This window comes from Halichoeres trimaculatus, unplaced genomic scaffold, assembly GCF_033239565.1.
Source record: "Halichoeres trimaculatus isolate MK-OKI-2021-1 unplaced genomic scaffold, fHalTri1.1 fHalTri1_scaffold_15, whole genome shotgun sequence".
Taxonomy (NCBI): Eukaryota; Metazoa; Chordata; class Actinopteri; order Labriformes; family Labridae; genus Halichoeres; species Halichoeres trimaculatus.
This window is the reverse complement of record NW_027437193.1, coordinates 15,621,697-15,648,990: the sequence shown is the minus strand read 5'-3', so window position 1 is coordinate 15,648,990 and position 27,294 is coordinate 15,621,697. Positions and strand designations below refer to the sequence as shown.

General features: G+C 39.8%; 1 protein-coding gene across 2 annotated transcripts; it reads right to left on the bottom strand.

Annotated features, from left to right (window-relative positions):
• Window positions 1-255: 255 nt before the first annotated feature.
• Window positions 256-21,394, bottom strand: LOC141804500 (oxysterol-binding protein-related protein 1-like). 2 transcript variants are annotated; one of them, XM_074688959.1, is made up of 29 exons: window positions 21,268-21,394; window positions 20,858-20,992; window positions 20,699-20,784; window positions 20,542-20,616; window positions 20,295-20,406; window positions 20,114-20,199; window positions 19,361-19,505; window positions 19,140-19,207; window positions 17,676-17,720; window positions 17,284-17,357; window positions 17,011-17,074; window positions 16,739-16,840; window positions 16,500-16,625; window positions 16,300-16,378; window positions 15,659-15,765; window positions 9,195-9,363; window positions 6,587-6,779; window positions 4,915-4,990; window positions 4,181-4,315; window positions 3,977-4,074; window positions 3,679-3,861; window positions 3,485-3,592; window positions 3,108-3,197; window positions 2,778-2,904; window positions 2,565-2,681; window positions 2,339-2,462; window positions 2,161-2,251; window positions 2,026-2,046; window positions 256-1,748 (listed from the first exon to the last, which is right to left on the bottom strand). In XM_074688959.1, the coding sequence occupies exons 2-29, from the start codon at window positions 20,976-20,978 to the stop codon at window positions 1,646-1,648; spliced, it is 2,925 nt and encodes a 974-aa protein (XP_074545060.1). In that variant the 5' UTR covers window positions 20,979-20,992; window positions 21,268-21,394; the 3' UTR covers window positions 256-1,645. The 2 variants fall into 2 exon arrangements, with proteins under 2 accessions (XP_074545060.1, XP_074545061.1); XM_074688960.1 differs by lacking the exon at window positions 2,026-2,046 and having other exon boundaries at window positions 260-1,748; window positions 21,268-21,393.
• Window positions 21,395-27,294: the final 5,900 nt, after the last annotated feature.

Below are 27,294 nucleotides of genomic sequence, written 5' to 3'. Positions count from 1 at the left end.
ATTAAATGAATATTATTAAATGGAATAGTGTTTTATTTACTGGGATTGATAACATTTTTAAGAATACATCATGATTACAACAGGAAACCAGCTCTTATCATCATATCTACTTCTTAACCCACAGTATCTACTCATATGCAGCAAAAAGAATCATAAGAGAAGTTTATCCTCAATGATAAAAAGAGAAACTTTGGAGTTTCCTGCAATATACTTTAACAACACAGACACTACAACTTCAAACATCATCTTCATTAAAAATACATTTTGTTTAATATAATTGAGGATTTATGGCAAGACTGTTGTACTATTATTTAAGTTATAAAACATTACGATAAATCTTTATTCACATGGCCAGGTGGAACTGCTGTGCTGAATTTACAGTTTTATTTCTGTTCCCCCCGATGAGCTGTGAAACAGAACAGTCTGCATAATTAGATTGTAAATCCACGACAGAATGTGTGAGAGAAATTTTATGATTGGACGTTCAATGAATAACAAGTAGGACCCAAATATAAAAACACATTTTTAGCACCATTCATCCGTAAATTCAACAGGATCACCCTGAGTGGAAAGTCTTCACTGCAACAACAATAAACAACAAGAGTTCAAACAACTTTAAGCTTTTATTTAGCAACATTAGAAATTTGGTTTTGATACCCAAAAGTGTGATAACAGAAAAAAAACAACTTCTATCTGCTATTCCCAGCTAGAGAGAATATATACTCAGTGCTTGATTGTAAAAGAGGTAAGGCTTGCATAGTTATAGTGATAGACATGCTCTTATTGTGAAAGCTAGACCAACAACACTAGGAGTATAAGTGATAACTCTTTAACTACTGCAAGACCTTTACACACGCACACACATCTTCAAGTGCAGAGTCAGTGATTCTAAAAAAGTGCTACTTTATATGTAGAGTCAGGTAGACTTCTGTGCAACACTGTTCATCTCTATACACATCTATACAGTACATAACTTAGGTCTGATTAAGATTTTAAGCTCTTATTGTCCTAATGGCAGCCATGATTCTTGTCAGATGCCACATCTCAGCTGTTCTTGGATACAGATTTACACTCAGACGCTGGCAGGCACATCTTCTGAACTGTTTGTCTCAGGACTTTGCGCAGCAGAGCAGTATGCATGCACAAGTAGAATGGTGTCAAAATGATGTAACAGTCTAATCAGTGTGTTCAGGATGTTTTCTTCACATATCTGTAGCCAGCTGTTAGTTAACTGAGGTCTAGACAAATGTTTTTGAAGGTTTTCATGACCAGAGGGAATCCTGGACAAACTACCAACAACAAAACTAAGGCTGCTGACCGATGCGTTAGCTATCTAACATCTGTATTAATATTTCTGACATGCCTTTACCATACTTAAGTGGTCAAAGACCACAATAAATAAGCAAAAGAGAGGTTTTGTGCTTCATTGTTCATACAGGTCTGTTGTTAAATATACATTTCTTTGTTTATGTTGTTAATTCCTTAATAGATAAATATGTTACAGAAATGCTACTCTCTGTTTTGTACTCCTTTACAGTGTTGCATGTGCCAGGGTGCTTCAGCACAAATTCTAGTACAGAAAGTTAAGTGTTAAGGTATTCAAAGTAGATGCCTATGTTCATGGTAGTAGTTGTATTTCTACGTTTTAGTAGATGTCAGGCATATGAGCGTAGTTCCTGTCCCAGTAGCCTTTTAAGTAGAGCCAGTCCTGAGCTTTGTTGTGAGGGTTGGGCCCTTGCTGAAACCACCTGTGGGGTTTGAACAATGAGAGGAGTCATTTCATACAAATACTGCATAATACTTTGGGTTAACAGACCGACAAATAAAAAACACACAAAAAAGCACAAGACGAGTTCATATACTCTAGTTTGGCTCATAAGGATCTTTCACTGTGCTTGTGTGTGAAATGAATTTGATAAAATGGAAAAGTTGCAGTAGTGCATTTTCTCCTGAGGGGGGCAGTGTAGTTTAGTGCAGCACTTCACACCAAAGAAAACAGGAAGAAGGCAGAGCTTTGAACCAAACCTTGGGCCAAGTGCAGCATTCCTTTTCACATTTAATATAAGACACAAAAAAATAACAAAAGACAACATGGAGGAGGTTAGCAAAACTAAGACGCAATAGGGCAATGACGCAATAGACAACATCTTAGTGACTGACCTTGTTTTCCATTCCTCTGTGGATTTGGTGCGATTTTTCCGAGCCATTCTCTGTTTTTCCTCAAGTCTCTTCTTCTCTGCGCTTGCCAAATCTAAAAACATATGAACAGAAACTTTCAAATTACAGTGTTGTTCTCCTGTAGCTGGTAATAGGGACTTAAATGAAGGTGGTATAGTACCTATGTCTCCATTCTCCATGGCGCGGATGTCAGGTCTGAGGCGACTGTCTGTTGGAGGAATAACTCCCTCCATGCTTTTCTCCAGCTCATTTAGGTGCATTGCAAATGTGGAAAATGCATAAAACTGCCAGAAATGACAAAATTGCCAGAAAATGTTCAGGAGTCACAAAGGGATCAAGAATGAGAAGCGACAAAAACATCACCCCATGCTGCATTTGTTTCCAACCTTGGCTGAGTTTTCTGGCCGGGGTGTAATTTTCCAAATGAGCTCGCTGCCTGGGATGACCTGGACCGTCTCAGCATCGGGTGGAGGTATCTCTTCTGGCTCCTCATCCACACTGCTCTGGGTCCACAGAGAATGTAAAAATGACACATCCCTCAGGTTTTTACCAAACATGGAAACAGAAAACTGGTAGCTTTAAAGCAGTAAAATGAATACCTGTTTACTGCCTTTTTTATCATCTGGATTCTTCTTGTCAGTCTTTCTGTGGGATTCAAATGTAGCAGGGTCTACTGCGTAAAGGCATTCTGTCCATTTGCCATATATAGCACAGAGCTTCTTTTTGCTGCGTGTTCAAAGAAATGTGTTAATAAAACAGCTTTTCGTGTCTTAAATATTTGATGCATCATCATTATTCTCTCTATACTGAAGCTCTTAATGACCTTGTTCTGATATATATATATAAATGTAAAACACATTTACTTTTCTCTTAGGCAAGATTAAATACCATATGAATAATGAAATCCCTGTTAATTAAAGGAAGAGAACCTTTTATCGAGGATGTATCCTTCCACTTTATGGAGCTCTTTTCCAAAGAGGCCACAGGGTTTGAAAGTCAGGCTGCATCTCTCTCCAGTCCTGCCACAGAATGACAGACCGTTTACCAATTCTCTTTCACTGTTCTTCAGCTCAGCTAAAGGCTTTCAAACATTAATTATCCTGCTCTTCTGTTCTAATGGCAAGTGTCCCAGTTCTGCTCCCATGATCAATAAGATGAATCTGAAAGTAGAACAACGCTCCGCCTTGGAGTGCAGAAAAGAAGAATGTTCATGCACCTCAGCCCCAGCGCATGCTAATTAGCGAGGAAAGCATTTGTAGACAGATAGACAGGCAAGCAAACACAAAAAGAAAGGAACTTCTATTACTTGTGATTGATCACTTCCACGCTGCCGTACTGCTCGATCCATAGCTGTCCCACGATGATATTGTGCACACAACAGGTGGGGTTTGTCCAGGTGTAGGCTTCATTGTATCTGCAGAACAGAGTTTGCATTATTTCAGGCTGTCTCTAAATGAAATGAGGCAGACTTGCTAAGCAGTTTGAAGACTTAGCACTCACTTCGGCAGCTCCAGTGTAATGACACCCTTGGGCTCAGCTTCTATGCTCTTCCCCCAAAACTTGAGTTTGGGGTAGATGGAGCCATGGAAGACAAAATCCTCCTTGAGACCCTCGGCTTGAAAGGCACTGACTGGAGGGTGGTGGCTCACTTGTTCTGAAACCCACCGAAAGCCCAAATCCTCTCTGATGGAGAGCAGGGAGACGCAGGGAAAGCCCAGGACAGGATAAGTCATAAAGCTTCAGAAATTTCAAGCTGATAAAACACATTTGCACATTACATCTGTAACTGAAGTTTCACCTGATTAGCTCGTATGTCTCCCCAAGTAGTGGATTGAAGGGTTTCCCAGTCCTATCCCACTGCGATGCTACAGCTGACACAGCAAACGCTGCAACACACTACACAGACTTATGATAAACAAACTGAAAGCTACTAATTAAGAGCAAGACAAAGACAGACAAGAAGTCTATTTTCATTAGTCAGGTAAAGTCTGAATGGCAGTACCTTCATCCTCTCGACAGAGTCTGTTGTAACATTGGCTTGGTGGATGAGGTAGGTGTGCTCCATGTATTCTGTTAATCGCTGAAGGAAACTCAAGGGCTCATTAAAAATCACAGGCATGGCAATCTTTGACAGCTCCTGCAAAAAACAAAGGACAAAGAATTAAGAGGGGGGAAACATTACCTGTAAAAGCAGTGGAGTTTGAATATTTGTGCACTGAAATCAAAAAAATCTTTGACGCAAGCTCTTATTTTCAATGTTTTTAAGATTTAGAGCAAAGCAAAAATCTCATGGTTTGAGGTTAAGACCATGTACTTTTGCCTTAATTCCACCCAAACCTCAACATCACGAGATGTAGAAAAAAACAAGCTACCGTCCCTGTTTGATGGCTGCATGACTACAACCTCACTTTGTGGATACCCCATGTGCGTCTGTATATTGACTGTATACCTCTGTCAGCCAGCTGAACTGCATATGCATGACTCATTAACTACATTTAATTAGAGAGTTAAACATTAAGAGACATTATTAACTGTAATTAAACCCAGGCAGGAGCAGAGTGAGGACTGAGATCCCCCAGGATTGGAAGAAACTGAAACTAATGACTATACACCTAACAGGCACCATAAGATAAGCAGGAAGCAATAACACTCATTTATCATAATTAATGAACTTTCTTAAACAAAAGCCCAACAAATAAAGGGCAGATCTGTTTGAGGAGAACCGTCCGCTCTCACCATGCCGATGCATTTTTTCAGGATACTCCAGATGCTGACATCGTTTCTGGAGAACATGGGAGCCGGCAGACACGCTCTGTGTGGCAGAAGTATGAACAGAAAGAGAAGCAGTGTCAACACTATGAGGAAAAAGTGCAAAAACAAAAAGGATGTCCATCACTTCCCGTATCATAAAAGTTGCAGAGCAGAAAACGAAGCCTGAACCACCATACTGGAGCAGAGTCATCCGACACCTGTAAGCTAATGAGCCAGTCTGGTCTCATGCAATACTCATGAACAGATGAATATCTACATGTGCTGTAAAGAGGCTACATCTTTTGGTCATACTGAATCTGAAGCTTGACTTAAATATGTGCATTTTATTTAAAAGAGTAGATATTCTTTCTCACTCCTTCTAATCTAATTCTAAATCTCAGCCTGTGCGCCTTGAGTAAATTAGGTCCATGTTGTGACTGAGTTTATCCTCCAGTTGTGCTTACAGAGCTCTCTGCTCTATGGAGGTTTTTTTTTTTTTTTTTTTTTTTTTGGTGTTTTTTTGAGATATGCTGGCTGGAGGCAGATGGAGCACCACAAATAAAAGACATTACTTCAGCTAAATAAACAAAGAGGTAAGGGGAGGGGGGTTTGCTCCATCTGTAGGATGAGCAGAGCAGTGACGCATGGCAAGCCTATTTTTTGGCCCAGTTGTTTCACTAGCCTTTATATTTAAAGGATGAGAACAATTCACGTTTTTTTTTTCATATTTCAAAGCATGTGGTATTGATCACTGAGGTAACAACTGGTATGAGGATTCTGAAATTCAGTTAAGCCACAAAAATGCTTTTTTTAAGCTTACAGTGAGAAATCTTTTTTTTTAATAACTGCTCTGTCTTTTAATGAAATAATATCTGAAATAATTTGTCACTTTTTGACTGAATTTATTGCAGGATATAGTAAAAAAGGAAAATGAGACAAATGTTATACAACTAGAATTAAAGCGCCTCTACAGGCAACCAGGGACAGACACATTTTTGAATGACAGGACTACTTCCAGATAAACAGACACCTTATAAATCTTTAATGCACAACCCACACACACACAAACATATGTGCATGCAGAGCTAGCCAGTTCTCTTTCCAACTCCAACTCAGAGCCAGCACATCCTAAATAATTCATGGATCACTTGTTGAATTGAAGGGGACAGGCCAGGCCAGAGTCAGCCTCCATGGGAGTAAAAGAAGTTGTCAAATCTTTAGGAAAATAATATAAAAGAAAAAAAAAGATGAAACACCAGGCACTACTCTGATTGTTCGCTCTGAGAGTTGGATCTGACAGGGGAAAACAAAGCAGGCTATTCTCTGTGGAGTGGACTGGGTGCTCAAACAAAAAAGACACCTGACTACAAAAACAGAGTGGAGTGGAAAGGTAGCATCCTATTACACTGACTCCTCTATCTGCCAGCCGATTGCTGATTTTAGTCTGAAACCTGTCTTTATACACACATGATCAAAAGACATATGTAAGGTGTTTTTTAAAATGATTCCTGCATCCAGCTTTGATTGTAAAGTCAAACTAACGATTGTGCAGGTTTTCAGCAGAGCACTGATCTACTCTCTTCACATTTTCACTCATCTCTTTGTCATCATTTTAGCCAATAAACAAGCATGACATCATAACTGGAGCGTGTCCCACCTGTGCTTCTCGACTCCGTTGCACTGGGCTGGTTGGTTGCCATGGCTACCCTCCCCTGACATTCCGGAAGGCCCCCTGAGCGAGCTGGGATGGCGGAGGCTGCTGTGAAGGGGGGCGTCTCTCCCCTCGTCCTCTTCAAAGGAGTGACTGGCCACGGACAGGAAGCCGCTCACAGAGAGCTCCGAATCCGACTCTGTGGGACGACGACGACAGGGGGCAGAGGCCAGGTCATGCCAAAGACGCCAGGTCGACAGTCACCACACACGTACATACACACAAGACACACACAAGCATACAGACAGGTTTGAGGGGCTGGCTCAGAAAGCTGCAGCCTGAACAATACACTGTCCGCAAATAGTACTTGAGCTCGATTTCCTCTCCAACCTCCCCCGCCCTGCTGCCAGACAAACCCCACCTGAGGATTGTGTTCCAATGAGAGGCCGCACTGAGGCTTCATTTCCTCAAACATTGTTTGCTCTGTGCCTGTGGATGCAGCACTGTCACTACACACACTGTCACACACAAAGGTGAGCTGAACCGTGTGGTACACTGAGGACTTTGTATGCTAATCTGGGTGCTTCTTATTACTACTACTTATAAACTGAATAATGTGCTGATGGAAATGTAAAGCAGCTGCATGGCTGCACCGTATACTCTGTGTAACAGCTGGTGGAAGATAAAGAGCGGCTTCATTAAACACCCTGTGTGTAAACAAGAACACGTGAATGAGTTTTACGCACTCGTCTCAGCATGTGAAAATCCTCATTTATACCGAGCACGCTTTAGAGTCAGCGGGCAGAGTTGTTTCTGGCTGGTGGATCAATGAATAATGCAAAGATTCCTGAGAAAGTGCACAAACAGTTGCTGTAGGCAGAAGCCTGCTGTAAATAATCACCACGGTGAGGATTTAGGAGGTACAAAGATGCAAATTTTGCAAAATCTCAAGTGCAAAGTTTACATATTTGTTTGCACAATATATCACGAAAGGTTTTTTAAAAAAAGTAAGCAAGAACTTCAGAGTAGTTATATCCCACTAGCCCCAAGCAACAGAGAAGCATGTATAAAACGTAGTGCTGATGTGAAGACGATGTCAACACCTGAAGGTTACTGTGTCTACTATATGACCTGACGAAACACAGTGTGAGGGTTAGGGTTGGGCGATATGGCCTCAAAATAAAATCTCCGATTTTTTCCACAAAAAATTCGATTTTCGATTTATTGACGATTTTTTTTTCCTCTTGAAGAAAACAATAGGTACAAATGAAAGACATAACTCAAAACCAGTTTTGTTTTAATTTTGTCAAAAAATTAACAAAAGTAACCTCAATTTGACTCTTGGAATTGAAGTTTCAGCTTTTCTTCTGTTTCAGTAACTTCACTTTGTAGTTTTAAAGGAGGCAGACTTATTACATCCACACTGAAAGCTGCACCACTTTGTACATTTTGAATTTAAAAATACTGCTAGAAAAAGCGTGTACTGTACTGTTTCAGTGCACTACAGCACTATTCAGTTATATTCTACTTTTAAATGATTTAAATAAAAAAAGCACTTTGTTTCCATCTACTTTTATTTTTCTAAGGCTGTAGCCTGTTTATCTTTTAATTTTAATACAAAAAAATAAGTTAAAAAAAATGGTACGTATTCAAGTGTGGACTCATAAAATTCATGCCTCCCTGCATAAGTCAGTGCCCTGGTCGGGGCACCCCAAGCTAAAAAGTCTGGTCCGCCCCTGCTTGACAGAGCGCACCTCGATGCTTGTGCGTTATGTTGCTCTGCTCGTCAGCGGATGGATTTATGCTGAATGGAGGATTGAGTTGGAGGGAAAGACAGGGCTCAGCTTTCCCTCAGGTAAAAGTTTCACAACTTCTCAGTCATGTCTGTCCAAGCAGCGCCCCACTCTGTTCAATCGCCCATCGTCGTCCCGTCTCCCTCCCCACAGTCTACTTTCACAAATCATGATCCATCCAAATCACCATCAGAGGGGATTTTCTTCGGTACAGTGAGGGTGTTCTGAGAAAAACAAATGTATATTTCTTTACTGTCTAAATCTCAAAATGATCAGAGTATTAACTTGAAGTGCAGCAGGTTTTATGGGCATCAGTCACATCATTAATCATCTGCAGGTGAACATAAAAGGGTCTCGGCTTTGTAAATGTTTCAGTCAAAGATCTAAACAAACTCCTGAAAAGTGACAGATAGAAAACAGAGTATTGGAGGAAAGGGATTTGAACGTTTACTGACGAGAGGTCTAGTTTATATCAACCTGTTTGGGCTGTTGATACGGACCATAAGGAACATGTGTCCGTCAAGGTGCTGGGTCTCAAAGACGCACAAGAACATTGACATGACATTTAGGTTTCTGTTGTTTTGATAGTGAACTGTTAATTCATGCTGCACACACGCGGAGTCAGCGCTTGCTGCGGTTTAAAAGGTGCGCAATAGCGGGGAGAAAAAAATCAAATTTTTCATTTTTTAAATCGTCCACAAGGAAAAATTCGATATAATCGATATAATCGATATAATCGATATATCGCCCAGGCCTAGTGAGGGTGTACTGCACTGATATGTAATCACAGTTACACAAGGTCTGACCCTTTGACTGCTGACCTGACACAGCGTCATAGAAGTCATCTTCTGTGAGGGCACTGAGCGCAGACAACCTCCTGCTTCTACACAAGGACCGCTGGAGTTCGTGGTGCTCAGTCGCCAACGTCTGCAGAGCCTCAGTGAGGGCTTTGTTTTTCTCCTCCTCCTGCTCTAACTTAAGGATCCACACCTGTGAACACCAGAGAAAAGTTAGGGATGGGTTAGAACCATATGCACTCGTTTATTAACCAGGGCTGCTGGCTGATTTGTGATCTACTGATGGTTTGATTGATATGAAGGTATTGATTTGCTCTTTAATCGGACACAGAGGGTTTCTCTTTATGCTCTTGATGGCAGGTCATTGTTCTAACCCTGCCTTCAGATCTTGTTTCCTTCACTTGGAACAGAACACCTGACTCTCCGAGAGCTCTGTAGCCCAGGATTGAGTGTCCTTTTAAAGCAACCTGAGCCAGGGCACTGTGGGACAAACCAGATCACTGTTTCTTTTTTGTTTAATGCTGCTGCTGTAGGTGTTTCACTAAGTCCACAAAATACATACAACAGAAACCCACAGACTTTAAAATGAGTAAGATAAAATCTGCACACTCCTACCAACCTAAGACAAGACAAAAAAACAATGAAAGAAAGAAAATAACACAACAAGGAAACTTGTGAACTCACAGAGTGAAGCATATCTGAGCAGTTGCGCTTTAGGGAAAAAAAAATTTAAAGAAAAGGAAGTGCCCTGGTCATAAAGATGAAAAACAGCCTCCACAATCTCAAAAGACTCTGAGAGTCACCTTCAGGAAGGCAGCTGAGAGCGGAGGAGCTTATAAATCACACTGTAAATCTGAGATGGCAATAGCACAGCCAATGTGTTCCTTTTAAGATAAAAGTTCATCCTTATCTCTCATTGTGCCTGAAGTAACAGCAGAGTGCACAGCCATGCAAAAAGAAACATCTGTTCACACATCTGCTAATGTGCTCAAGATTTGTCACAGCTCATGCTTATGATCATAACTTAATTCTTCAAACACACAACTAGCATAAAGAAACATGAAAATACACCGTGTCGAATCATCAAACATGTCTTTCTGCTGGAATGTTTCCTCTCATTAGCAAACTTCAAGGCTGCAAATCCATCTATTTTTAATAAACACTGATCGAGTCTAGCCCACACAAAGTAGATCACAGCATCTCTGATTCTGAGAGCTAAAGGTTAATAATATCCCAAGACTTTTGACTCAAATAAATAATTCCAAGCCAATCTAATACATGCTAGATTTTTACTCGTTAAGTTTAGAGTTGACGCCTCTGATAAGCTTTTTTTATTATATCAAATCCCAACATATCTGAACAACAGCATTCATGCCACATACTATCCAAGCTCTTCAAAGCTCCTGTGAGGAGTTTTTAACAGGTTAAAAAACAGACTTTAATGCCTAATGACTAATCTTTAAGACCAAAGGAAGCAAACAAGACCATCAGAAAATGACCCACAATTTCTATATCGTACTTGTAAATGCCTATTGTTTGAAAATGAGATTTAAACCTGTACAGACTAATCCAGAAATCAAGATAAGGAGTTTTGATGAAATTTACAGGAAGCGTTGAAATAAACACGAAGAGAAAGTTCCTTAAAAGAGCTTTAAAAAGAAAGAAAACATCAGATGTATTGAATAAAAATTCATAGACTGTATAAAAAACATGGCAGGCACAATATCCCCACTAAAGTGAAGCCAAAACTTTTAGAGGTGCCCCTGAGGGCTAGCAGCATGGGTCATTGTACAGGGTATGACATCAGTCCTGCCGCTTGAATTCTTCTGTGCATGCCCTGACAAGTATTTTGAATGCACTTTTTAGAATAGGGTTTTAGGGGGCGTGTTGTTGATATCTATAAACCAGGGGTGGCCAACCAGTCACAGACCTAGAGCCACAAAAATGAACGAGGTACTACATAGAGCCACATCAAAAATACACTTCTTCTAGCACATAAACGAAAAGACATAAGATGAAAATCAATACACTTCCAAATTTTGAAGCGACATTTATTGCGTTTGTAAGCGTGCTTCAATTCGTAGTTGGCGCTATGTCTAAGACAAGTTTCTGTTTTTACTGCAGAAGAGACAAAGTTTCATCCATCTATCTATCTATCTATCTATCTATCTATCTATCTATCTATCTATCTATCTATCTATCTATCTATCTATCTAGATAGCTATGAGCACATGTGCAAGTCGAGAAAAGAAACTGAAACTTAAGTATCAATCTCATCACCCAAGTATTGATCAATACTGATCACAACATCAATATATCAATAATTTACATTGATTGGCACACCACTACTCATAACAATAATGAATGGATCAAAGAGCCGCATGTGGCTCACGAGCCGCAGGTTGGCCACCCCTGCTATAAACAGTCAATTAATAAAAAAAGCAATTTAAGTAAAGCACATAGAGACCTCTATTCTTATGTATTTGACAAGATCATCTTACTACTGTATATACAAGAGGATCTGTAAATGTACAGAAGCTCACAACATTGCTCCCTCATGTACCCTCTGGTGCCTGCAGTTAAAGACAAACCTAACACTTACATTTGCTGTCATCACACCTGCTATACTGTGAGGGCACCCTCTGTTCTCCCTATAAATAGAATTACAGTAGTATCCACTGTGATGGTTATTTCCTTTATAGGCACACATCAGACTCCCTGTTTTTGCTTCCAATTGTCAGATCATTCTTTTCAGACAGCAAAATGCTAACAGGCGAGTTGATGTTGATGAAATTCCCCAAACTGATCCATTTGTTTGAGGGTTTTAGTGCTGTTTTACTTGCTCTGTGTCAACTTGCCAACACATGACCTGTGATGTGCTTCCAGTCAGCCCAGTGCGACACAGGCAAAAGACCCAATTGATGAACAAAATGTGTTTCCTACAAAATAAGGGCTGTCCTTGCAAGGCTCCAAGCTGTTTGTGTGAAGCCTTGAGTTTACTGTATATGAGCCTGCGTTAACGCTGCCTGTCCCAGGCACTTGGCTTAAGAGCCCATCTAGGGACAGAACACTTTGTTGTGTAACTAACTATCCCAGCCAGCTCTTCCGCTCTTACTGCATCCTCCCATCTGAGCACAAACAGCGCTATTTTAAGCTCCACTGAGGCTGTGTGCTGTACTGTAGTGCTTGCTGAAGGCTGGGAGGGATGCTTCTCCTTGGCCAACACCCCAAAGGGGGAGCTTCTACTTTGTTCTAAAAATCTGCTCTCTGCTAAAGGGAGAACAAATCTCTGAAGCAGATTTACAACATCTATCCAAAACACTGCTGTGGCTGTACATCAAAGTGCTCTTAAAGCTGGAAAGTGTCATATTTCAGGTAGACTTAGACAAGACATGCAGCAAAGGATTTAACAGGTAGTCCTGAACAGAACCACTACATTTCCATCAAAGAAACAATGAAGGTTATTTTTAAAACAGATGAATGCAGTAACTGGTGAACGTTACCATGTTGTGATGGATGAAATTAAGGTTAAACAGCACTTTTCATGACCTCACAAGCAAGGCTAAGAGAAAAAATCAACGACTGCAGAAAAAAAAAGGATAATTTTCTGTTATTCTCCTTCTCATAGAGAGACACAAACTGACAGATCGGCTTATCTTTGTGCGACACCACTAAGTGGTCTCATGCTGTAAGCCTTCACCTGTTATCCTGACAGGTGTGGAAGCCTGAGAACAACAGGTTATGCTTGTAGTGTGTCAAAGTTTTTTGTTTTTTTTTGCCTAGGATTGTCTTTATGCTTCCTAGTTGTGATTGTGCGGAAAAAAATAATTGCCCAAACAAATCTCTTCACTTTAAATGTCACATGCAGTGATCAGCCAGTCACACTGTGCCTCATGTGTCCTGGATAATGAGGCGCTCTCACTAGCATGGTTTAGTTTTGCAGCTTCTGCTGAAATGGGTCACACCACTGACACTCTGTTCAGTGGTGACTCTGTAATTGCTGCAAGAAAACCCTAAGAATCCTGCCACATTTACCCTCCATTTATCCATGTTAACGGAAAATTACAACAATGCATGACTGCTGTGGTGATAAAATACACAATATGACAAAGATGTTAATAGCAGTAACAGGAGCATCTGTGGTGTTATAATGTTAATGTGGGATTAGAGTTAATGCTTCCTAATAGAGCCAATCTCAGCAGAGTATGAAATATAATCCAGTTAGTAGATGTAGTAGCAGCAGCTTAGCATAAGACCAGTGGATGTAACATGTTTGTTGAGACCTTCCTTTCTTGCTATCAGAGATGTATTCAATGTCCGTTGTTATGACACTTTAAATACCTTCTGTGTGATGATACTGCAATGAATGTGTTCAGCCTTCCCTGTGATGATAGTGCCAGGTTATCCTCTGTGACAGGACAGCAGCTGTTGCCACTTCATACTACGCTAACATGGTTTGGCAGGGTGCACATCACTGTGTAAACATGCAGCATGTGGGCTTTGCCCTGCAGTCATAAATCTGGCTGAGTTTTAAAAGGAGAGTTGTACAGATCAATTCACCAACTTTTACCTTTTTTTCACCAGCAGAGGCGGAAATCTTTAAATACTAGAGCCCGACCGATATGGGATTTTTGGGGCCGATGCTGATACTGGGGGCAAAAAAAAGCCGATATCCAATATATTGGCCGATATCCAATATATCAGCTGATACATGTAATAAATTCATTGATAGACACGAGATATATACTGTATATCAACACAAATTATTATAATACCCACATGATTCAAGACAGAGACAGAACACTATCAAATTAAAACAAGGAACTAATTATAAAACTGTCAACATAAGAACTGTAGTGTTAACCAATGATAAATAAGAACAAGCTGTAAACACAATAACAAATAAAGAAGTCAAACTGTAAACACCTCAAATAAATAAGTCAAACTGTTAAAACAGTAAGTATATAAAAAAAATAAAAATGTAAACACACAATGAGCAACTTACACGATGTTAAAACGTCGTTTTATAGTCTTACATTAGATAATGGTGGACGGAGGCGCCAGGCACTTGGGCAGTGTGCAGCCCAACACACAGACACACAGAACAGGAGAGACAGAATCTCCGTGGAGCAAAATTTTTTATAATCGGCTACATTTTGGCAGATTTCAATTAATCGGTGACAGGCATAATCGGCCCGATTAATCGGCCAGACCAGTTAATCGGTCGGGCTCTATTAAATACATCGTTGGATAAATGAAAACTGCTGCTTTGCCAAGTGTTTTAAAAAGTGATTTCAAGCACATATCACACTGTAATCACAAACCGGTAAACACAGCATCAGTCTCTACTACAGCACAATCCCTAAAAAATCTGAACTGAGCAAAGAGGCGTGCAGTAGGACTTTAAACAAGCCAAATGTCACTGTCAGCTCACATCACAGAATCCAAATGTATAGCCCCTGCATAATGATGAACAGCTTTTGCCCATGCTTCAGACTAGCCCTCAAATCAACAACCCCCACAAACAGAATAAATCCATTCTGCCAAACTTCAAACATAATAGTCATCAGGGAAAGCCCACTGCAAACACGTCCAGCTGTTCAGATAATGATAAAAAACAAACTATAAGACACAAAAACAAGTGTTTGTTTTGTACCTGTGCAGATACTGGATGAGAGTGCTGTCAGCGTCTCCTCTCCCTCCTGTTCTCAGATGCTGTGGCATGTGGAAGTGTGCCTGCGAGCGTGTGTTTTCACTGTGTGAGGCTGAATACATGTATCTCCAGCTGAGCCTGTGAATATGCACGCGCTTCAGTTCCCTCGCTCAATGCACAGCCTTTGCCCAAAGCAGCAATGTGTGGATCCAAGTCAGAGCTTGTCTGTGTTAATGTGTGTGTGTGTGTGTGTGTGTGTGTGTGTGTGTGTGTGTCTCTGTGCTGATCTGCAGGCTGGATGCAGACCTAAGCATAAAAGGGGATCTCGCCTGTGTCCTTCCTACAGACATTGCCAGTGATTACTGCTCTGTTCCATCGCTTTCCCCAAGGACACTGAGACAGCCACTGAGACTGGTGGACACACGGACACAGGGCACACACACACACACTTCAAACTGAAATTGTATGAAAGAGCTAACGTAACGGGGAGGAGCTTAAGATTTTTGAAATTATTCCATGTAATTTTTGGGCCAATAGGAGCACAGCACATGGCCAAGACTATGAGAGTCAATGAGATTTAGATGGGTACATGTTTAGTGGGTTGCAGTCGGTAAAAAAGGTCAGTAGCGAAACAGAACATCATAAAAAAAAATAATGAATTCTCCTTAAAAATATTTTCTGTTTTGGGATAAACATCAACATGAAGGAATAGACTTTTGTAGTTTTACAGTTCAGACATGTTTCTGTGTCTCCTGTGTTATAAAGGCGATTTTGATTGGTTTACTAAAACCTTGCCAACTCAGGCCTGATTATACGGATGAAGATGTTTCCTCACCTCCTCTTGCTTTGTGAGCAGTTCAAGGCACTGATGGAGTGCAGCATAGGTATCTCTGGAGAGCTCACTGGTCTCTTTGGCTTTTAGCAGAAGAGGTGCAGCCAATTCTTTTTAAAGACAAACAAAACACAGTCAGCGCAGACGTCTGAAAATCCCTGCTTATTCAAAAACAGGGATTATTCTCCTGGCTAATTCTGTGCTTCATAAATTATAAATTGGACAATCAAATGCAAAAAGTCATTCAAAGAATTCTTATCCACAAAGTCTAAAAATAGGTATGAAAGGCAATTAGTTGAGTGCACCTGCAATGAAAAGGAGAACCAAAACTAGTGAGAGAAAAATCTGTCAATTCTGTGTGTCCCCCATGGAAATTATTAGCTTAAAATGTGAAGGTTACACCTTTTTGAGTCAGTTTTGCTTGTAAAAATATATATTGAATCCACGCCTCCATGCAACATTTTTTTACACATTGCACATGTTGAGAACCTTATCAAACAATTGCTGAAATAATCCGATCTTTTTTCTTGTCTATGGTCCGACAATTTATGTCATAATACTTTTACCACAACTATAAAAAAGTGCACATAAAAATGGACACCAGGCTGACTTTATGAATATGCATCTAACTTCAAGACTCTTACCACTGGCTTCCTCGTTCTTCATCATCGACAGAAATATGGACACTTCACTCTCCAGTTTCTGCTGGAAAGTGCTGGCTGCCTGCAAGAGCACAGGACAAGAGAGGCACTAACAAACCGGAGACTTCTTCAATGGATAGCACTCCAAACTTTCTGTCAGCTAATAATAGACCTTATTAAAAGATGCTTGAGTTTAATTTCACCTGAAGAGCTTGTGACAGGTTCCTCACTGAGCTGCCACCATCACTCTCTGAGTCATCGATAATAGTTTCATGGGTGCTGTGGCCAGTGCTGTAGGATGAATGTGCCTCAAAAGCATCCAACCATCTCTGAGAAGACAGATATCACCACCAGTGACATTTACAGTGCTGAACACTCTTAAGACAGGTTGTTCAGGTAGGCAGGGGTACAGCGAGGGCAAAAAAGGTGAATCTCATCTCACTTTTCTTGTTGCCATTGAATCGGTCTTCGAGGAAACTTTAAAATAATGTAGAGTGTCATCAAAGCACCTGAGCATGAAGAAGCAGTGATCCCATGGCTTGACCTGGAATGACAGAATTAAATTACTTGCTCACTGCTTGAAATGTCAAAGATGCCACCATGTTAAAAGTACAAAAGGATAGCAACCTAAACATCAACAGCAGTGACTGAACACCATGGTTTATTTGTCAAGGTTTAATTGAATACAATGAGCATTTAGTGTCCACTACCTACCATGCAGTAGGACTGTGCCAGAGATTTGCAGCCCTGTTTTCTAACACCAGCCAGTGCATCAGCTCTGGAGAAATACACAGAGAGAGAAACCACAAAGAAAAAAACACTCGCATTGTAACTGTTAAATTGTACAAAGCAGTTTTTAAAAGTGGATGAACTTCTTTGCTTGTCTCCTTCTGTAACAGCACTTATATAAGGAGGAAATATCATGCAAACAAGATATAGATTATTTTAAAAATGATGGAAAACAGCCTACATAAAAAGTTATCTCACTGTCTAGGGTACCAGGAGAGGGTTCCATCCTCGATAACCACCCAGTGTGATCGCCATCCCAGAAAGCGTGAACTCTGTCAGACACATGATGTTAACAGAAAGTGACAAAACAGTACGTTAATCCTATAAATGTATAAGCCAAGATGGGGAAGAAAGCACACTATATGAAATGTTCTTGCTTAAATACAAAATAAAACCCATAAATGCACACATTACACTGTAATATCTGAATCTAAAACACAGGAGTCTCTAATAGTTTCTTTTCTATATATCAATACAATTTCAGTTGAATAAAGGGCACAGTCTATACAGGAAAATGTGAATAACTTTAAATGAAATCAATGCATGTGTGTCATAGATGTAGGAAGAGATTCACTTCATCATCGTGGTACCTTCCACAGAGCGCCTTCCATCTTCTGCACAGCATTGTGTTCATCCTTTGTTGGAAGAAAAAATGATCAGACTAGTTAAAAAAACAGATCCTATTAAACAGAGTCAACTTTTCTTTATACATTTGTCCTCTTCTCTTCATAATTTCATATGGTAAATCATTTTTTAATTCAATTATTGTCTAAACACTAAGTGGTTTAGTTTTTTCACCCTGACTATGCAAAGCACTGCAGTGAAGCTGTGCCAGGATGTGCAGACATTGTACAAACAGTAAGGGCTGCTGACTTGCAAGGCTTTTACTCCACAGACGCCAGACTTAAAGTGAACATGCAGGAGATGTGTAAAAAGAAAATGCACAGAAATACCAGTTGTGTGCATTTGAGGCCAGTGACAGAATATCAATCTGTGATTAAGGAGCTCAACATACCAGCTTATGACGGTTAATAAAAGAAAATAAGCTGAAATCACTATGTGCATAAGATTTCAATTCAACCAGCTGGAATCCAGTTCATCATTTGTTCACTCTGCAGCTACAAAAAAAACTAAAAGATACTATGAGTAGGATCTGTTAATTGGACTGTCTCTGCACCTTCTGGCCCAGAGTCTCACACACACTGTTGTGAAGATGTCACTTTTAGCAAGATGTTTTTTTTTTTTTTTTTTTAAATTAAATGAAGGTTGGATCACAGCAAATTTACTTTGTTCAGGACAACTTTTTACCGGATACAACGCAGTGAGGTTAAGTATCTATGGTTACGCAGCGCTATGGTTTGAAAAGTGGCAACAAGCAAATGTTGTAGAAGCCAGATATATGTAGCGCTGCTGGCAGCCCAGGGCTAAGACATGTCTGTAATGTGTAATGCTAGTGAATCCTGGCTAGCTATGTCCTGCCAGTCATCTACCAAGCAGAGCTATCATAACCTCACTCTTCATTTTCTGGATAAACTCCCAAGTTTGCACAGAGCACTGCAGTATAACTGCTGCATATGGGTTGGAATGAACATTATCACAAACAGTTTAGCCCCTGTTTTAGCCTTTAGCTTGTGCTCTATCTCTCTCCTGTTTAGCGTTCTTTTACTCTTCTGTTCTTTTTCTGTCTGACAGTTAGACTCCTTTGTCCACCATCACTACAAAATTAATCACAGAAATTGATTTCAGCAAGGAAAAACAGAGATTGCTCTTCTCACTAAAAAAACTTCATCAGCCGGCGTGGTGTTGTCATGGAGACATAGACGTGCTGTAAATCAGTGCGGTACTGCTTGATCCCATTGGGAAGCTAAGAAGTAGTATTTCAAAATAACCTGTAACCTGTAATAATGGCACAGATGATCTCATTTTAAAGTGTGGATTATGAGCAGGCGTATATCTAGAAGGGAGACTTTTGCAAGGTCACTTGGAAACTTCTTACAGCCGCTTTAATACCTTTGAAATGAATAAATAACATCTGCTCTTTCTTTCAACCTTACCTTTACTTGATAGGAAACCAGAATCAACCGTAGTTCCTCCGAGCGAATCAGGTCTAATGCTGTCTGCTCTGCAACAAAGTCAGACAAAATAAAAATCATGAATCTATCACACTCAAAGCAGGTGTAAGTAAGAGCAACACTTAAAAAAAATCTTTGAGTCCCTGATTTTTGTAACTAAACTAACCATCATAAAAAAAAAACGGTAACCCTCAGTGATATACCATTGTTGTTTTTCATACTGAGGCTGGCTCCAGATTTAAGCAGCTTTAAGATGCACTGCTTCTGCCCTCTGTAGGCTGCACAGTGTAAAGGCGTATTCCCCACTGAGTCTCTGCAATGAATATCTGGAGCTTCTTCTCCACTCAGCTGAGCAATTGAAAAAAAAAAAAAGTTATAAACAGACACAAACTATAGAAAAACTGATATACACATCAAAATGCAAAATAAACTATCTCAGGTCTTCACCCCAAATATTTTACTGCCAATACTACAATCAATTCACTTGTACTCAAATTACTATTTCTTATGTTCTACTACTACTATCATATTTTAGGCTTTGTTTTTCAGTGTTAAACTCTCATACACTCAATGATCAAGCATATACTTTGGTGCTTTTGTACCTCTTGCAGAATATATTTGATGCTTTTTTTCTGTTACATTACTCTCATTCTGTTTTGAAGTATTGAGCAAACAGGCATTAATATCTCCGTCAGAATTATTATATCTTAACTAACTTTATGACACGAAATATATGAAAAACAAGCAGATTAAATGCTAATGCTTTTATATTCTGGACATTTTTAAGCCCTGCTAGGACATTGCATGCAGTAGGACAGGTAATATAGGGCAGCTTTAGTTGTAACTTGATGCCTCTTCCCAGAGATTAAATCCCCAAAATACTGAGCCTTAACATTATTTTGATGTCATTAATATTTTTGCATCACTCCAAGGTTTTTCAAAGGTCAGACTCTAACCAGCTTAGACAGAGTGGAGATATCTCCCTCTCTGGCTGCTTCCAGAAGCTTCTCCTCTCGTCGCCTCATCTCCCTCCTTTCTGCAGCTGCACAAACCAAGAACAAAATAATACTAACCCATAATAAAGTGAAGCCAGCAGCTGATGCAAGAAGCCAGCGCTCATCATTTCATTCATTTTACCCTCCAGCATTGTAATGATTTCATCATCCTCTGTGACATCTTTAGGGATCTGGGCTGTTCCATTGATAATGTTGGAATGGGCATCATACCGTAGCAGCAAAAGGACAATTTCCTACAGGGTCAGAAAAATACTTCACTTGTCATCACATTACATCTTTTTGCAATGTCCCTGACAGTGCCTTTCAATAACATGAAGTTGCTGAGGAGAGTAAATATCAAATGTCACATTGAAAACAGTGTTATTTACCTTTCTTCCAGTGTAGGCTGCTTTGTGCAGAGGTGTGTCGCCCATATTGTTCTGTAAATTTGCATCAGCACCAGCCTACAGACAGCACTCAAGACAGTCAAACTCACTAGCTGCTGACAAAAACTCCACATATACTAATATAATCTGCAGGTCTCACCTTAAGTAGCTCTTCTACAGCATCTCTGTGTCCAAAATAACTCGCCAGGTGGAGGGCAGTCCATCCTGAGCTGGCTTTGGATTTAGCTACAGGAAAAACAAATAGCATATCACTCAACCTGAAGTCAACTCATCCAGTTAACATCAGGTCATCACTTACATTTACAGTTGATGTTGAGACAAATGTTTTGGTCGACTCTGGACTGGAGGAGCCCCTGAATTTGGGGATTGCCCTCTTTAGCATACTGTAGCAGCTGGTCTTCAGGGGAGTCTGTATCCATCTTTACTTTGCCTCCTGTTGCCCATAACAAAGAAACTTTACCGTTATTTACTTACGAGAAAACCAGAAGGGAATGTTGATGATGAACAGAACCAAATGAGACTTCAGACAAACTGAGTCTCCGGTTAGAAGATGATTGTTTACATTATTTTCAGTCAAGCTAGCTGGTAGTATCAGTGCGGTCGACTGATATAAAACCGTGAAGGAAGCTCCACAGCTCTTTAAAAGCACAAAAAGAGTAAATGTTAATGTGTCGTACTGTATTTAGCTAGAAGAGCAAGCAGACTTACAGGTGAAACCTTTTTACTTCTACTTTTTCGACTTTCGCCGACTTTCAACTGTTTGAGCCAGAGTTGAGACACAACATTACGCAGCCGAAATTTGATAGTGCCAATCAGCTGACAGCCGTTGGTGGTCGTCACGTGACCAGCCGGCAGTTTGAAAAGCTGTCTGAACAGACAGGCTCGAGCTCAAGGCCTGATTCCTGCGGACAAGCCACATGCTTTTGGGAGACGACGAGAGTTTTTTTTTTATTATTTTTATTTTTTTTTATACAAAATGTGGGTTTCTCTCAGTCAGGGTTTCGTCTGCTTAACACCCTACCCCATAGCCAGACATTACCACCCCATGTCAAAGCTGAAGATGTATTGAGGCCTAATAAAGTCGAAATCCAGGATGCTCTATGTGCAGAATACAGACTGATCCTCAACAAGGTTTATGCAAAGAAACTGATTACTAAAAGTGAGAACAAAAACCTCAAAAGCATTGACAAAGAAGATGTGGAGGGCAGAGTTGGGGTCCACTCACAAAGGTAAGTTACCCCTCGTTACTATTGAAAAAAGTAGTGCCTTACACTACTTGATTACTCCATGGAAATAGTAACACTACTATGGAAGAAGTTACACCACTCGTTACACTACTTTATCCCCCTGACACATCTTTATATGCTTCAAGAGATTCGCGGTTGTGTTCCATGCAGTATTCAGCCTCTTATTTCCTGGGCAGAACTTGCATTTCACGGTCACGCTCTTCTCCTGCTGTACAAAATCAAAATAATGTGCATATGAACTGTCACAGTAAAATTGGTTGCCTTTTTTAAATCTGTGCCCCACTGACAACACTGCACTCCCTCCCACTGTAAATGCCCCTGTTAAAGGGTAATTTCGGTTTATACAGCTTTTACATTGTTTATAGAATGAAGTAGAACAAAATACTCACCCAGAAGGCTTTCCTGATCCAAGCAGTGCTTCGGGAGATATTTAGATCCAAAATCGTGCAGTGGACATCCGTCTAATGGGATCCATCGGGGCATAGACAGCGCAGCTCCTAAAACTGCATTGATCGTCCAAAAACTCGTGTATTTCACCAATATTCCATCATGGTCCGCTCCAAGTTAGTGCTCTGCTGCAGTCTATGTCACTCCAGACAGCGCTGTGTGGCTGTAGTGACCTCTAAACTGAGGAAGACTTTGTTTACCTCAAAGAAAGGAGTCAGCTCTCCAGAGAGTACTACGCATGCGCAGTACGGGGCATTTACAGTGGGAGGGAGTGCAGTGATGGCAGTGGGGCACAGATTTATATAAGGCAACCAATTTTACTGACAGTTCCATCAGCCCTGACCCGGAAGAGATAGCGAGTAGTTGCTCAAATGGCCACCGTTCAATCTACTGGTGGTAATAAAAGGAACGTCGCTTAAATAGTGATATTTTGGTTGCTCTATTTGCAGTCAATGTAAAAGTAACGATCGTAGCGTTTCATTTGTAACTCTATTTTAACTACTAATCTAGGAGGAGTAGTGCCGTTACACTACTCGTTCCTATCAAAAGTAATTTAACTACTTGTAACGTTCGTTACTTGTAGTTACAGTATATACCCAACTCTGCTTGTAACGTTCATTACTTGTAGTTATATACCCAACTCTGGTGGATAAGATCATGTTTAAAGGAGAGAAGAGATGCCAAGCCTTCCTCGACCTGCTGCAAACTGATGAACTCATCAAAGAGACTTTCCCTCAACTTGAGGACCTACAGCTGAACACCTCTGGCCTATTTCCTGTGCCTGTTCAACCTTCTTCTTCTTCCTCTTCGTCCTGATAGTAATGGTAGGTTAATGTACATGATTTTGTCTTCATTATTGTGTGTAGTATGGCTCATATAATGTCTACAGGCTGAATCAAATTCAAGGCATAACTCTGTCTTATTCCAATTTCCTCAGAAAATAAACCACCAAAGAGAAAGAGGCCAAACCAGGTGAGAACATTGCCTCAAAATAAATCTCTTTATTTGAACCATTGTATTTACATGAACTTTGGAGACTTTTTTCATGTCCGGTACATGCTTAGTAGCTTGTGTTAGCCAGAGTCTCATATTCTCCACATCCAGAGTTGAATTCTACTTTTTTTCAAAAACACAACAGCCATAATAATAGTATGACATATGGAATATGCATGCATGGGCACTGATAGACATCTTAACAACACTTTCTGTCATTAAAAACTTTTATCATGCAGTAAACATTTAGAAAATTTGATGAAGACACAGTGTTTCCTAATATTGAGGTTATGGGAATATTAATAGGAATAGTTCAAAGTGTGTTTCAAGAATCACATCCTCTTACCTTTCACGTAAACTCAGTGTTGAATCACTCTGCAGTAGTACAATAGTAATAGTACCACAATAATTTTTGGTTGTAAACTTTTAGAGTTAGCAGCTGAATGTTAAACTACAAAATGTTGGCTTATAGTTTTGTTTTATTACTTCATTCTGTGCAAAAATAAAAAATGCAAATGGCAGTAAAGAAAATAATGCTGAGGAGGCTTCATTTAAAGCAAGAGCTGGTATAGCTCCCTCTAATAACAGCAAGAGTCACAAGATCTTGATTTAGTGGTCTTCAACAGGGAGTCTGTGGAGATACTGCAGGGGGTCTGTGACGTTTTTGGTTGATTAGTCATTTTTTATATTTTCAAATAACTATTCCCAAATACTTCAATTTTTACTATGCAATTGTCTTTGAACACACATTGATGGATACACCGAGGCCAAAGATGTTATCTTTCAGTCAGAAACACACTCAGCTACTCAGCTGCTCTCTTGAACTGCACACAGGTTCACTCATAGTCAGGGAGCCACAGGCTCAAAAATGGGTTTAACCTGGTGGTCTGCCAAACTTTTTGTTTGTGTTTTTTCTTTTTGCTTGGACTCCAAGCTCCAATTATTGAAGGGTCTGCTCTGTCCATAACACAGACAGAAGATACAGAAAAAATATGGCCATTGTTTGTATGTTCCCTTCATTTTTTTTTTTTTTTTACAGAAAATGTGTAAAAAAATGACATTTTTCTTCAAATCCTCAGTGGTTTGGGTGGACTGCCAATAAATGCATCCCAGATACACAGAAAATATGTGATGAATTTATTTACTGAAATAATAACCCTTAAAATTCATATCAACACAATTTTGGATCAATTTAATGGAAAAAAAATAGAAGTAGAGTTGGTGTTACCAGCGTAAGAATGAAAGCTGAGACCATGTTGGTGGAGAGTCACACTAAGGGGGGCGTGTAGATGATAAAAAAAGAGGGTCAAGGACAGAGCCTTGTGGAACACCTTAACTGGGGCTGGGGAGGAGCAGGAGTCACTGATGGTAACAAAGGGTTGTCTGTTGTGGTTTGACTGAAACCAGGAAAGATCTAGGAGACACCAAGGTGTTCAAAAGCAGTTGAGAAGGATGGTGTGGGAGACTGTCAAACACTGCAAAAGGGGCTAGGAGGATTAGGATGCTAATGTGGAAAGAGTCTGCAGCAATGAGGAGGTTGTTAGTGATTTTGATGAAGGTGGTTTCAGTGGTGTGGTGGGGTCTGAAACCAGATTGGAATGGTTCGTAGAGTTTACGGTTGGAAAAGTGCTTGCGGAGTTGGGCAGCAACTGGTCTTTCTAGGATTTTACTGTGGAAAAGAAGGTTGAAGGTGGGCAGGAAGTTGTTGGGGTCTTTTGGGTCCAAGTCTGGCTGTTTAAGGATGGGAGTGACTGATGCCATTCAGAAAATGTAATTCTATTTATTCTAATGAAATTCTTTATTTTGGTTGAGACAAACTTAAGGAGATGAAAGATATTTGGGGAAAAATAGAAAACACAATGTGAAAGTTGAATGTTTTTATTCTATGCAATGTAAGTATGGTTAAAAAAAAACCCTCAAATAAGACATAAATTTCACAAAGATTTCAACTCTGAATTTAAACTAATTCAGTAAAATGGTCCATAAAAACTCCTTTTCCTTTTCCTTTTACAATGTAATTTTGTTATTTTTAAAAAAAGGGAGAAGTCATTTTGTCTAAAAAGTTGTGAAAAATTCATATGTATGCAGTTTTTTTTTTAATCAAGGTCTATTTATTGAAAGTTTTACAATTTACAAAACAAACAGGAAAAAAAAGTATATAGAAAACCATATATACCAACTATCAAAAAGAGAGAAAAAAAAAAAAAAAAAAAAAAAAAAAAAGAAAAAGAAAAAGCCCACCCATCAACCCACCCACTGGACAAGTATTGTACTATAGTAATCAGTCATCCTACACTAGCACCGGCTAACACAGAAAGATGTATAATATATTATGGGATTATGCTCTCTGCTCCTAACTTCTCAACAAATATCAAGAAAGGCTTCCAGGTTTCATAAAATCGTGAAACAGACCCTTTAAGAGAGTGTCTTATCTTCTCAAGCTTGACGTATTTCATAATCTCTTTAATCCAGTGAGAATATTTAGGAGGAAGAGGGTCTTTCCACTGGAACAGTATAAGGCGCCTGGCCATCAAAGTACAGAAGGCTAGCATATTATTTTTAGAGTTATTTAGATGCACACCCTGTGGCATGACACCAAATAAGGCAGAGAGAGGGGATGGATCTACTGGCACTCCTAGTATTTTGGAAAGAGTATCAAAGATGGACTTCCAAAATGGACGAAGTCTTGGGCAGGCCCAAAACATGTGGAGTAAACCTGCTGGGGCTTCTTTACACCTGTCACATGTCGGGTCTAGGTCTGGCCTGATTTTAGACAATCTGACCTTTGACCAATGGAGTCTATGGACAATTTTAAATTGAACAGCAACATGTCTTTGGCAGATGGAGGATGTGTAAATTCTTTGTATAATTTTTGACCAAGTTTCTTCTGAGATCTGCTCGTTCAGTTCCCCTTCCCACTTGTTCTTAAGTTCAATCAGATTTGCTGAATTATGATGATTGAGAAGGTCATAAACTTTACCAATCACCTGTTTTAAGTCTGTTCTTAGTGTAAAAATTGAATCTAACAAGGGTGCTGAAGAATATTGGGGAAAACCATCAATGTATAAGGCAACAAAGCTCCGCAATTGTAAATATCTGAAGAAATGAGATTGAGGGATACCAAATTTACTTCTTAATTGCTCAAAAGATGCAAAAGTACGGTCTATAAAGAGATCCTGGAGAGATGAAATTCCATTACTAAGCCAGATGTTAAAGGCCCCTGACAAAGATGGGGCAAACATGTGATTTTTGACTATCGGGGCAAGGATAAAAAGATTATACAGAGCAAATGATTTACGAAACTGGTTCCAGATTCTTACTGACTGTGCCACAATGGGGTTATTAGTGAAATAAGAAAGCGGTTTGACCAAAGGGAGTTCAGAGCACAATAGAGCTGGCAGGGAGGTGTGTCTACAGGATGTAGTCTCCAAGGTTAGCCATCTGGGTGCATCAGAAATATTCAGATCTTTCATCCAATACACTAGAACCCTAATATTTGATGCCCAATAATAGTAAAGAAAATTGGGGAGTGCGAGGCCACCTTGAGAACGTGGCCTTTGCAGTATAGATTTCTGTATTCGAGACTTTTTTTTATTCCATATGAAATCTGATAAAAGACCATCCATGGAGGTAAAGAAATGTTTGGTAAGGAATACAGGGAGACTCTGAAATAGATAAAGGAACTTAGGCAATATATTCATCTTAACTGCGTTAATCCTCCCCATTAATGAGAGGGGCAGTTGATCCCAACGTTTAATGTCCTGTTTCAAGTGTTCTATCAGGGGCAGAAAGTTAGCTTTATAAAGATCTTTGTGGTTGTGCGTTATCCAGACTCCCAGATACTTGAACTTTGTTGTATTGATTTTAAAAGGGGTTGAATTATATGATATATTCCTGGCTGCTCCATTTATTGGTATCAATTCACTTTTTTGAAGATTTATCCTATAACCAGATATTTCACCAAATTTCTCCAAAATATCCAAGAGCCGAGGAAGGCTCATCAGAGGGTCTGATAAATATAATAGCAGATCATCTGCATAGAGTGACA

What these genes read in the sequence shown, in the direction of transcription:
- LOC141804500 (XM_074688959.1), bottom strand. Translation starts at nt 20,978, where the DNA reads ATGGATACAGACTCCCCTGAAGACCAGCTGCTACAGTATGCTAAAGAG. An exon ending in GAGACATACGAGCTAATCAG is followed by an intron (nt 3,862 to 3,976) that starts GTGAAACTTCAG and finishes GCTCTCCATCAG; the next exon opens with AGAGGATTTGGGCTTTCGGT. An exon ending in ATAAAAAAGGCAGTAAACAG is followed by an intron (nt 2,682 to 2,777) that starts GTATTCATTTTA and finishes CTGTGGACCCAG; the next exon opens with AGCAGTGTGGATGAGGAGCC.